Genomic DNA, 13,987 nt, shown 5'->3' with positions numbered 1-13,987 from the left:
ATATATATATATATATATATATATATATATATAGTAATGCTGTCAGTCTTTCAAATATATTTTTATCTCATGCAAATTCTCAGCATAATATTGCAGTAATCAGAGAAAAACCAATCAAAGGCTTCAGTCATTAGACTGTAGGTTATGCTGGGGGAAATCACCTCAAGGGATTTTAGTTAACCATACCTATTTTATCGATTTATATTTTAACAAATGGCTAAGTTATATTTCTTGATACAATACTGCTTTTTACACCAACGAACATACATACAAAAATGAATATGGACACACAAACAGTCAAATATATATATGCAAATTAGAGGAGACACACAAAGGGAAACTGAAGTCCATTCCTGTTAAGACAATTTGGTCTCTTACATTATTCCTCATCTAATTTACCAAAAGCACTCTGAGACTTTTGTAAAAGAATTGTATTATAAAAGCATGGGCTATATAGAAGCAATCTGTCGGTTATGGCGATGAGGGTCCCAGCTGATACGATCAACAGAACAGCTTGCTCATGAAATTAATGCGCAAGTGGTTGAACATTCCACAGACACACGTACCCTTAACATGGTTCTCAAGGAAATTCAGTGTGACAAGGCTGGCCCTTTGAAATACAGGTACTTCTCATTTTTGCCAGCTGAGTGGACTGGAGCAATGTGAAAATAAGGTGTCTTGCTCAAGGACACAACGCATCACCAGGAATTGAACTCACGACCTTACGATTGTGAGCCGAATATCCAAACCACTAAGCCACGTGCCTTCACATGGGCTATATATATATATATATATATATATATATATATATATATATATATATATATATATACATACATAAATTAAAATAATGAGGGTAGAAATTGATATCAATCAATAAACATCAATAGCATATTTTTAAAATATTTACATTTTGGCGTTTACTGAGTTTTGTTTCTTGAGAACACACTCTTTGTGGCAAGGTGATTTGACTTCTATCTCTAGCGTACAGGAATCCACTTTAGTGGTCATTCCTCTTATTAATTGTAATAAGAGGAATGCTGATCAAGATGTTATCCAGAAGGATTAAGCTTAGGAAGTGTATTAGTAATGGAAGAGACAAAACACGTTGCCAGAAAATCGTTGGATGCCTCTGAGAAAGCAAGCCATAACATCTGGCTCAAGAAAGAGAGAGACTGAACACTGATGATGGTAGAAGCATCTAGCTCAGACTATCAAATTCTGATTTGACAAAACTCATGCAGTTATGAGGGGGTGCACCAGGGAGCTCTGGTGTCATAAGTACAGCCACACCCACAGCAAATAAAAATGTTTATCCTAAATGGTTTGACAATGTCTATCGGAAGAATTTACACATACATGCAATTATTTTATTGCCTGCCATATATAATATATGATGAGAGACAAAATGCTTTACAAGTAAAACATTTAGGTAACCTTGGCTTTTTCTCTCCTAGAAATATGTGGCAGGTGCTCTTTGAAGGAATAGCAATCAACAGATTGTTGTAGAAACAGAGTCCAGTACAAAAAGCCTGTTCTTTATACACCGTAGATCAGTGCTTGTAAATGGTGTATGTGTGTAGATATATTAACTATATATACAGGCACGAGAAAAAGGATATAAAATGATGATAATTAACATAGCTATAATAATACACATATTACATATACAAACATAAAAAATGGTGGTGGGAGGGTGTAGGTAAAATGGATTCCCCAGGTGTTAATCAACTGAATTGCCAATAGAATTACAGTAATGTAAGTGACTGAGTGTTCCTCAAATACTTGTATTTTTGATGTAATACTTGGGCAGAATCATCTCAACACTGTGTGTGAGAGTGACAGAGGGAGAAAGAGGAAGTGACGAGGCAGCATTACTGACACTTGTGGAGCCTTTATCAATCCAATTTTATTCACAAAGCTTGGATTGATCAGAGGCTATAGGTATAGAATGCCATGCAGTTGGCTTGAACCTATAACCACATAATAGCAAAGTGAACTTTCCAGCCACTTGTTCATACAGACATAAAATGAGTGTGTATATTATACACACATGGGTACATGTTAATATGTATGTAAGAAAGAATTTAATACGATACAAAATGTCTCTGCCCCAAAACAGGCTCATTGTGAATATCTGTTGAACTCATTTAAATATTATTCATCCTTTTAACAGCTAAAAACAGCACCATAAACACTAATAGATGTATATTGTATTCCATCATTTGTAACAACCCAATTTTATGGGTAGTAATTTTTAATATTCTTAAATGAAATAATTTGTTACAAGACATATATATAGCACCAATATTTGGTGCACTTTCTAATGCATACACAAAAAAATAATTAAATATTTCCCCTGTTGCTTGGTTTCACAACCAACAAGACCCACGGGAGCTTACTCTGTTACAAGCATGTATGTCAGTTCTCCACCAGTCTAGGACCTCCTATAGAGGGTTATGGGTACTGACTTCCCCTTCAGATTAATCATCATGACCATTTCATGCTTTCTACCATGCTAGAATAGGTTGACATGTTTTGAATTAGTTCTTATCCAAAAACACTGCAATTACAGCTGGGTTGCTGGATCATATTTGTGGAGGTGCAATGGCCCAGTGGTTAGGGCTGCGGACTCGCGGTTTCGATTCCCAGATCGGGCATTGTGTGTTTATTGAGCGAAAATACCTAAAACTCTACGAGGCTCCGGCAGGGGGTGGTGGCAACCCCTGTTGTACTCTTTTGCCCCAACTTTCTCTCACTCTTTCTTCCTGTTTCTTGAGTAACGCTGTGATGGACTGGCGTCCTGTCCAGCTGGGGGAGAACACATACACCACAGAAACCGGGCCCATGAGCCTGGCTAGGCTTTGAAAGGGCAACGTTTAACGTTTATCATTGGTGGATCATATTATGTCACTCATACGACCAATTGTTGACATGGTTTCAATGGCTGGATACCCCTTTTAATACATACAGGGTGTAGTAGGTATATTTTAATATGAGATCAACGTTGGAGATCACCATATCCTGACCAACACTAAAAGGTCCTTTCAACAAGACATTATCTGCGCTCATTTTCCAACCACTTTAGAAAGAGTACTCAGTGTATTTTATCAATGGCAGCAGCACCAGTAAGGTGGCCTGTTGCCCAGTATTCTGAATACAAAAGAGCCCTCACCATTCTATGTTGTCTGCATTTGTTCAAACCAAAATGCTCAAATGGTTGAACCGAAGAGAGGGCATTGGAGCTTTCACTTTCCTCCTTGATTGGTACTTGAAGTTGACAGGAGCTCATTCTGAGAGGAAATGCTCTAGCCTCAAAGATTTCAAGCAAAGAACTTATAATTAATTAAAACTTCACCCTTAATAATGTCCAAACAATTATAAAATAAATGGCTAATTCTGATTACAAAAAGTAAAAAATAAATAAAATAAAAAAAAGGAGGGGGGGGGGGGGGGGGAAAGCCCAAAATTATAATTAATTAAAATCAACTGAATGTGGAGTGCAGTGGAGAGTAAGTCTAATTTCAAAGCAATATGATGACAGGTCTGGACCTATTTCGGTTTCATTTGAGCTCATCATTTATGCTATGACTACTTGTAGTGTCCTCTGGATTATGTTTTTCAGTGTGACTTTTGGGGGGGGGGGAGTGGGAGGGTACTGCATGATGGCATTAAACAGATTTGAATGATATCTGTAGCTAGTTGACAAACTAGTAATAATGTGAGATTTCTAATGTCGCTATGGTCAAGGCTTGGATGAAAACTAGGCCACAGCAAGCTATCCATTTAGAGTGTATAAAGAAGCCTTAAGTAGAGTGCATAAAGATGAAACCTTTAATGCTGCCCAATGAGTAATAAGCATTACCTTCATTAGCATCATTATTTTACACTTGCTTTCTTCACTTGCATGGGTTGGAAGGTCCATCAAGGTTTAATGGATCTTGCTACAGTGTCTAATCTTTGATATGGTTTTTACAGTGGGATATGTGGGTACACACAGTTATAGACATGTGTATTCATGTTCACACACATGTTAATAACATCTCTAGGGAGGTGCTTTTTCCATTCACCAAAGTGAATGGAGCTTTGACTAAGAGGAGCTCATGTCATCAGGTAGTATCCAACATTCATCAGGTGTTTCAACCCTGAAATGTTAATACACTCCTGTTGGTGGGTCAGCAGAGTGGCCAAGTCACTGCTTCTCATCTTCCCCTGGCTTCCAGCTTAATTCCTCTCTCTTGCTCTGAGGCTCTTTCAGAATTATAGACATGTGTAATCATATACATACACATACATATAAGCATAAGAATACAATACATAAATACACACAAAAACACATATATAAAAGATAATTTAGTGCATGCAGACACATACATACATGTGTACACACACACAAATCCGCACATTATCTATACAGAAATATGTATAAATAAATACAATTTACATAGACATTATATACATACACATAAATTATACAGAGACAGAGAAACATGTAGATAACTATACCATATATATAGACACATAACATATATACAAACGTATGCATTAACATGTGCACACAACTCACGCATACATACATACATACACAATAGTACACAGTATACTCATTAGAAGTTATTGTTTACTCCATTTTACCTTGAAAATTACCAAGAAAAATGCAATAACAAAATAAATATTGTTGGTTAAAACATCATTATAATGTATGGAAAAGTGTGGATGTATGTACATGTATGTGTATGTATATATATATATATATACATACACACACATACATACTCTCAAGGGAGAGAGAAAAAAAGGAGACAAATAGGGATATAACTGTATGTATATATATATAGATAGATAGAAAGATAAATAGATAGATGGAAAGGAGAAAAATGAGAAAGATAGACATAACGTGTCAATACAGTGCCATAAACATTAAGGTGCATCAGAAGCTAGCTTTGCAAGACATCTATAAATTCCATTCAAAGCTGCAAGAAAGAGAGAGACAGACAGACAGATTGAGAGAGGAGATAGGTAGATATAAATAAAGAAGTAGAGAGAGAGAAACAGATCATAGTATGAAGATTAACCAAGTTTTGAGAAACTGTCATGAATTTGAAATTATTTTTCACTACCTTAAAAGATAAAGTGAAGAATGGAAAAATTGTAAGTGTGTGTGTGTGTAAATAAAACAATGACTTTAAAAAGAAAGAATAATGAATGCAGAATGAAGTTTGCAATCATGTGAAACAAAAGAAGAATGAATAAATATATATATAAATCAACATTATATAAGAATAAGTTTGCTGATGATTTTCATAAATTTACTCTCTTTTTAAAGATTATGTTTTAATAATAAACTAAATGAAGTTTTTTTATGAAAATATCTGTTTGGACACAGAGAGAAAAAAAAATCAGTGGAAAATGATCAATGTATGAAGAAAATAAGTCAAAAACATAAATAAATACACAATGATGCAAATGACGATATCTTTTTAACACATCTTGAGCAAGGGTCAATTCTCGATCAAATCTGAGATGAAATATTTGACAGGCATTCTGTGTTTTAGTTGTACATAAAAAAAATTGTAACAGAGAATGTGATGAAGCATGGCTTATCATCATCATCATCTCCAAGGTTGCATTAGTTAGATAGAATTTGTTGAGGTGCATTTTCTGCAGCTGGATGCCCTTACTGCTGCCAACCCTCACCTATTTCCAAGTAAGGCGCTATTTCCCATGATCAAACATGTTTTCACAGAAGATTGGAAATGAAGAGCACCACTTGTATGTCAGTGACATTTGTTTATAACTATCACAAGAAGTCAAGGCAAGGAAACATACAAACACACATAAATTCATTCAAAGGGCTTCTTTCAGTTTCCCTCCACTAAATCCACTCACAAGGCAGGCTTTGGTTGACCCAGCAGTACAGTAGAAGACATTTGCCCAAGGTACCACACATTAGGACTGAATCTATAACCATCTGGTTAGGAAAGAAACTTCTCACCTCACAGCCATGCCTGCACCTAAACTATTTTGTCTCATACTCTATGTCACTTCATTGAAGTATTTAAATTAAGCCAAATAGAATAATTCATATTTTCTTGAAATTATCTCCCCTTTGTTTTGAGAGTTGCCAACAACTGTTCCTAGACTTTTGTTTACTTTTTCTACTTAAGAATATTAAGCAAGTCACAATCAGTACATAAAACCTTAATTTATTTATTTGAATTCATATCATTGACCTATTTGAGTTATTTCCCTTAGCTTACTTCATTTTGAATCATGTTATATGGTTCTGGTAAAAAATAATCCAGAACTCTTCTGCTATATGAGAAAATCTTTTAAATAATCAGGCAGGCTTGTGTACATCATAATATGTAGATGGGGTCTCACAGACTGAAACATGTCCATAGTTATCCATTGTTTGCAGGCAAACATCAGACTATCATTCTCCTAAGCATGTAAATTAACTTTTGAGAAATTTAATTTCAATGTCCTGAAGTTATCTCCTTGTTTTTGTTTTGTTTTGTGTTGAGAGCAGTTCATCTCCACTCAGATATTTCTTTTCTTTTCTTCAATTAAATAAAGAGTACATTAAAAATTCTTTCACACACAGCATCCCATAAATCAACTTTTAACTAAGTCTACATGTTCTATAATTCTACCCAGCTGCTCTGCCAAATAATACTAATTCAGGCACAGGGACTGAAATTTGGGGAGAGGAGGCTTTTCAGCTATAGCAATCCCAATGCTCGACAGGTACATATTTGGTGCAATTAAGTTAGACATGGCCTGGACCAATCTTTGGTCGAAACATATCTAAGTTTTATCAACCCTGAAATGATGAAAGTAAAGTCAACCATGGGGTAGAATTTGAACTCGGAATGAAAAGCCAGAAGAAATGCCACTGAGCATATGATAATAATTAATTAAGGTGATGATGATAATGATTGCTAGTATTAATCATGAAGTCAGACATTTTTGGTGAAGATCTATTTTTCACCACACCAGACAGATGAAAAGTGAGTGAGCTTGCCCCCAAAGAGATTTGCACATAAAATTAATGTAAGTATTGTTGTCTCTTTTCACCCATTGCTCTCTGAATACTAAACATGTGCAAGCATGCACACACACAATATGTATGTATGTGTGCATGTATGTATATTACACAAAATATGTAGTTAAGAAATAAAAGAAAAGGCTACAAAGAAAAACAAAACAGGAGATTGTAGAAATTTCCAGTATAACAAGCTACAAGCAAATAAAAATAAAATGAGAAGAGAAAAAAATCCCCTAAAATTAAAACATAACAAAAATAAAATAAAATAAAATAAAACCTGCTGCATAAATGTAAGGTAGCCAAATGTTGACTAGCAAGATAAATTGTTATAAAGATGTAACTGAGGTTGAGTTGAAATCAAAATTTCACTTTTCTTTTTTAATCTTCTTTCCTCTCTTTTGTATTTTGAACCTAACTTGAAATTTTGTTTAACATAGTTAGAAAATGCAACAACAACAACAACAACAACAAAAAAAATGATAAAAATGTATTATTGATTGCAATTTGAATTGATTCAATGTAAACAATTTATCGTTTTGGATATTTTGCCTTTTTTTTTTAAAAACTTTTTTTTTGAAAATTTATCTTTCCTGCCTTTCTGATTTTTCACTTTCTTTTTTTTATTTGGTTTACTTATTTAGAGAAACTTCATTTTTTAAAAAATCCTATTTATCTTTAAAACAAGAAGTACAGTTAAAAACAAATGTTTTGCTGAGTCCATATTTTTATTAAAATGGATAAATGTGGGGAGGCAGCTGTTAATAGAAAAACTAAAGAAAAGTTTGGCAGTTCATAGTCTGCTGCTGTTGTTGTTGGCACTGCGTTGTGTCTGTGATTTTATACATTTAACCGTTTTGATAACCAACCTACCTGACACTGGCTCTGTTTTTTTGATAGAAAATATTTTAAAGTGATAGTATCTAAATTAAAACATTCCATCATAATTTTATACAGTAACTTTGTGTTGAGGTACATTCCCTCCTAAACATTAGGCTAAGTAATGAAGAATTAAGTTATTCTATTAAATTGCTCTAAATTTTAGGTTATAATTAGAACGCTTAAGCAGTATATTTTTCATAAGATATGCACTCACAAAAGCTTAATTCTTCAACAATCTAGTTTAACTGGCAGTGACAAAGTACAGCAAAGTTAGAGCTACTTGCTACTATAAGTAGCACCAGAACAGTTATAGTAACCATAGCCACACTGTGGTTTGACAAATGCAATATACGTGAGTTCAAGTAGCAAAGCTCCTTGCAATTGACCAGCAAACTATATGAGAGAAGAGCAAGTTAGCTTAAGTTATGAAAACTAGAGATAAGTATCAAGTCATATATATATATATATCATTAAGATTTGCAAAAACAGATAGCTGAGTAGTGAGATCCCTTGTGGCAGAAGTACACAAAAAAAAAAAAACAAAGAAAAAAAATACCCAGCACAAACTGTAATGTGGTTGGCATTAGGAAGGGCAGCCAACCATAGAAACCATGCCAAAGGTAACACTGGAACGCAACATAGCCTTGCAGCTTGCCAGATCCTGTTGATCCATTCAAACAATGCCAGCATGGAAAATGGACATTAAATGACAATAACGAAATCAGCCCTTTTCATACCAATCTGCATTAGGCTGTTCCTGGTCCTTTAATACAAACTTAGTCTTTTAAAGTGGTTGAAAATGAAACCCTCCACCAAAATTTCATGTTACTTCATGTTCCAAACACTACCATAATAATGACAAAGTTGTTCCACAAAATTCTTCATTATTTTCAAAGTTAATTGAAACAAAGGCAGTGTTATTTTAAGGAGAATATAAGAAAAGGGCTAAAATTGTATTCCTTTATGGCTCAGTCAGAGAAGGAAAGGCAAGAAGTGCTTATAGCTTCCACTCGAACCTAAGACCTCCAAGACTGGCAAGTCATTCTGAAGAAGTTATTCTCAGACCAGAATTCTAACTCAAATATTTGCAGCAGAGTGGGAGCCCAGTAAACACACCCAAGGTAGAGTCGAAAGTGTTGATAGAGGTTAATTTTATTAACAGAACAAATAAGATTCCTATCTTCACCACCTCTAAAATAAATAAATAACAAAATAAAGGGGAAAAAATGAAAACGAAAAACATTAACCATTACTACATTACAAAGATATAACAAAAAAAAACAACAAAAATTTTCAATTTACTATAAAAACTGCATATTTCAATATGGAAGCAACAACAATGATTAAAAAAAAAAAATCTACAAATATTTAAAAAAAAAAGAAATCCCTTCAAAAAGAATGCAAGATAAAAACCAAAATAAATATTAAAAAAATAATAATTTATAGAAAAAACAAAAGAAACAAATAAATAAATGCAAGGTAAGTTACTCGGAAAAAGATTCAAAATATTAGATTGGCAAATGGCATTTGGTAGAGGGTGGGGTGCAGTTGTTTAGTGGCAAAACAACAAAAGCATGCCATTCCTATGTAATGTAGATATATTGTTCCAACAAACCTACCTACAATTATGCAGACAAGATTAGAATGGTTTATATGATGTATATTGTGTATGTATACATACACATAAATAATGTGTATGTGTATATATATTCAGTATGGAATCAGCCAAAACATATTAGTCTGTGTTTTAGATAAACTCTAATGAAAGTTTCCATAGAACTCAATCAAATCTTTTCTTTCCTTTGTCTTTTTTTTTTTTAATCAAATATCTGAATCTGATCTCCATAACTCCATGCATTGAGAGAGTAGGCTAAAATATATGTGATGATTTTAAGTTCAGTAGTCATATCTTAGGTTTGATTCGGGTCTGTACAAACTATCACTGGAGATTTTCTGGAGTAATATGCCTCCATGTTGTAAACATAAAAATTTTTAACTCTATCTTTACATATACTGGATGCTCATTCTTTCATTTGATGACACTTGTTCCACCACCTCTCTCTTTATGAGTATATTATTAATAATATTTTTCTTAATAATAACAGGCAATTAATGAATATAAATTGAAGAGAGGAGTTAATATATGATGTGGAGTTAAATATTTTCTAATAATTGACCCTTTGAGCCTTGACCTCTTGAACCTTATTTGACCATATACCTAGCACTCCACCAGTAGAGCAGTGCTACGGTATAAAGAAAAATAAGCCATCCACTGGTAAATCAGTGTTACAGGCTCAAAGAGTTAAAGAAGACTCTAACCTCAAAGTTTTTCAAAGGAAAATTTATCAAATAGTCTGATAAGCTTTCCTTGGTAAAACTCTGAAGTCACAGTCAACCTTCATATATATATATATATATATATATATATATATATATATACTCTCTCTTTACTCTTTTACTTGTTTCAGTCATTTGACTGTGGCCATGCTGGAGTACCGCCTTTAGTCGAGCAAATCGACCCCAGGACTTATTCTTTGTAAGCCCAGTACTTATTCTACCAGTCTCTTTTGCCGAACCACTATATATGTATGTATGAAGAGAGAGAAAGAGAAATAGTGCAAGGTATATATACCTGCCTGATATATATAGTAAATGAAAGAAAGAGAATGAAATTTTTGACAAGAGTAGAGTGGTTACCATCATCATCGTCACATATACAGAAGACAGAGTATTTAAGTATTGATAACTAATGTAACAAATATTTTACTCCACATCTACTCTGTATAAATAGTGTGTATGTTTAGATAGATAGATAGATGATAAGTATTGGTGACAACCTTACACTCAATGTGGCATATATGTATGCCTGTATTAACACAAAAGTCAAGCTTGAGAAATCTATTATGAAATTCTATATTTATAGCATCTTTACAGGTGTTTCAGTGACTGTTGCAACATGGATTATGTGATAATTTCCTTATGCAATGGCTACTGAAATATGAGTAAGGATGTTAGGCTTGATTTTTGCATATATATATATATATATATATATATATATATATATATATACTCTGTGATCTTTATAACCACAATGACCCTTAGCAAGAAATTTTGCAAAATAACACAGATTCTCTTCAAAGGCTTCTTTTTTTTTTGTTGCTGCTATAACAGAAAACATGGAGATCTAAAATATTACTTATATGACAGGCATCTTAACATGCACTTTATCAATATAGAAATTATATATACACACATATAAACACACACTCACACACGCATTTTATATATGTGTATGTGTATACACAAACAAAACTGAAAGAGAATTGAACATTATAAAAAGAAGTTAAATGGTAGACAATGAAATTATGGCAGGCAGAAATAGTAAAAGAAAAGCTTCAAGTAAATCAGGCAGCAGACAGCTTGAGAGAGAAAGAAAGAGAAGAGAGAGGTTTTAGTATATAGTTAGTTAAATTAGTGATGAAAATAGAATACAAAAGCAGGAAGAACACAGGATGGTTCAGTCTCTTCAGAAAGCAAGAAAGAGAGAGAGTTAGAGCATTATGTGTTTGAGTTAGTGAATTCAGCGACAGATGAAGAGAGGGTCATGATTGTTTGAGAGTTGATAGTAATGCAGTTTGAAGTTATTCAGCTAGCTAAGCATTGGACAGAACAGAGGGTTTTATTTCTTTCAGTGAGATTTGAGTGACTCGTTTGCTGTAAGAAAAAAAAAAAGAGCTATTGAGAGATAGATAGATAGATAGATAGTTAGATAGCAAGAGGCACACGATGCAGAATTAGTTCCCCATTTTTCTTCCCACCGACCAACACTACCACCACTACTACCATCAATTTTAATACTACTATTTATAATTTCTAATTAGTATCACAGTCGACATTGGCTGAAACCCAATTAATAAATCTGAATAGCAACAAAATGTACACACAATAGACTGGTGTGCCTGAGGTGAAGAATTAGCCAATATTTTAGGCAGAGCCCTCTTATTTCATCAGCAAAAGATTAATTTGCTGAGAAAAGATTTTGTCCATTATGAAGAATAAGGAAGTTAAGTTAAAACACATAAAAAGAATCCCTCATTGGTTCATCATAGAATATTTAAAAGAGAGGGATAAGGGATTTTACTCAAAACATTATGTAATTCTTCTTCCTGAAGATAGTAGGGTATGATTTTAGGGAAATTTGGCTACTGCTTCTGGCAAGTGTTGTCAACGATGCTCCCTCACTTCCTCTGTTGCTATTGTTGGAGTTTTGGTAGAAGTAGTAGTAGTGGTGGTAGTGATGGTGGTGTTAGTGGTTTCGTGGAAGATTTCAAGGAAATGGTGCATTCTAACACATAAATAAATTTCAATGTTAACAGGTGGTCTTTTTTCTAATGGTTATTTCATCTAATTAGAGATTATAGTATTATTATTTGTATTACTACTATTATTAATATTATATAATATATATATATATATATATTTATTTATATATATATATAGGTGTTAGTCATTTCTTTTTGCTAACCATCAGACAGCTGTGTTGGCCAAGGAAACTTGGCATCCGGTCTCCTGACAAGAATCTTGGGATCAGGTGTTATACATGGTTTACAAGGTGGACATCTTGCAAAGTACTTCGAAGTGGTCTTAGGAACTGGTGTGGTAGTCGTGGTGGTGGTGGTGGTGGTGGTCGTTGCTGTTGTAGGCATCTGTCTAGCGGATTTGTTCACTGTAGAATTTGATAACAAAGGCAATAATAGACATTAGTTTTTCTTTTACTTTTTTTTTGTTGAGATAATAATTTTGCTCCCGTATTTTTGGTAGGGAGGGGTTGTCGGGAAAGTTGTTTAGAAGCCGGATTTAATTAAGTATATATATATTTTTCTAACTATATCAGTTTTTTATTATTACTATTACTAATTCTTATATTATAGATACTATTTTTATCATTCTATCTACCATTACTGGTAGTAGTAGCTCTGTCTTACATAATATATATTTGCTTGTATTGCATGTATTTTTGCTGGCTTCAATCATTGAACAGCAGACATTATTCTTATTTATAGAGTAGGAAGACTGCAATGATTGCCAGCAGGTGTTCGGTCCATCAAAGTATGAGCAAAAGGATCTGGATACTTCTCTATTTGATGAGGGGTAGGAAGAATAAATAAATAAATAAATAAACAAAAAAAGGAAAAACACAGCAACAGAATGAACGAGGTAAGAACTAGAATGAAAGTGAAAGTGAAAGGAAGAGAAATAGCATTTGAACCAAATAACCAAAAGAAATTAGTGTCTTTAGTATGGCCAAACAAGAGGTGGGGGTTAAAAGAAAGGACTGTAAAGGGAATGTAAAATAGTAATGATAATGTGTTCTTTCATTGATAAAACTAAAAACAGTAGTGATTGGAGATAATGGCAAGGCAAGTCAAACTGAATGATAGTGTCCGAGTCTAAGACATGGGACATATACAGTGTGTGTGTGTGTGTAGTCAAGAAGTCTGCTTCCCAGCCACATGGTTTCAGGTTCAGTTCTACTGCATGGTCCCTTAACTGATAAAAAAAAAAAAAAAAAAAAAAAAAAAAAAAAAAAAAATCATACTGTGCTTCTGTTGTAGAATCAGGCAATTACTGTTGTGTCCTTTTCTTGCAGTCGCTTGATGAAGTGAATCACAAATTCGGTTAAAAGAAAGAGGGCCTGACCCAATATGAAGAATATGTAATTCCGAATGTTTCAGAGTTACTCTTACTCTCTCGTTTACTCTTTTACTTGTTTCAGTCATTTCACTGCGGCCATGCTGGAGCACCGCCTTTAGTCGAGAAAATCGACCCCAGGACTTATTCTATTGGTCTCTTTTTGCTGAACCGCTCTAAATTACGGGGACGTAAACACACCAGCATCAGTTGTCAAGTGATAGTGGGGGGACAAACACAGACACACATGCATATATATATATATATGTATATATATATATGACGGGCTTCTTTCAGTTTCTGTCTACCAAATCCACTCACAAGGCTTTGGTCAGCCCAAGGCTATAGTAGAAGACACTTGCCCAA

The 13,987-nt window shown here is 33.8% G+C and overlaps 1 protein-coding gene across 4 annotated transcripts in view; it reads right to left on the bottom strand.

Annotated features, from left to right (window-relative positions):
- The window catches only part of LOC106872300 (semaphorin-1A), a 414,058-nt gene that overhangs the window by 27,303 nt on the left and 372,768 nt on the right, over positions 1-13,987 (bottom strand). For 3 of the 4 annotated variants that reach the window (XM_014919241.2, XM_014919249.2, XM_052966633.1), the window contains one exon: positions 12,456-12,656. The exons of the other annotated variant lie outside the window; for it this stretch is intronic. In XM_014919241.2, coding sequence (XP_014774727.1) covers positions 12,456-12,656 — 201 coding nt within the window. The remainder of the gene's footprint in view (positions 1-12,455; positions 12,657-13,987) is intronic. 4 annotated transcript variants of the gene reach the window in all.

This window comes from Octopus bimaculoides, chromosome 3 (assembly GCF_001194135.2).
Source record: "Octopus bimaculoides isolate UCB-OBI-ISO-001 chromosome 3, ASM119413v2, whole genome shotgun sequence".
Taxonomy (NCBI): domain Eukaryota; kingdom Metazoa; phylum Mollusca; class Cephalopoda; order Octopoda; family Octopodidae; genus Octopus; species Octopus bimaculoides.
The sequence above is the reverse complement of the archived record's forward strand: the minus strand, read 5'-3'. Positions and strand labels throughout refer to the sequence as shown.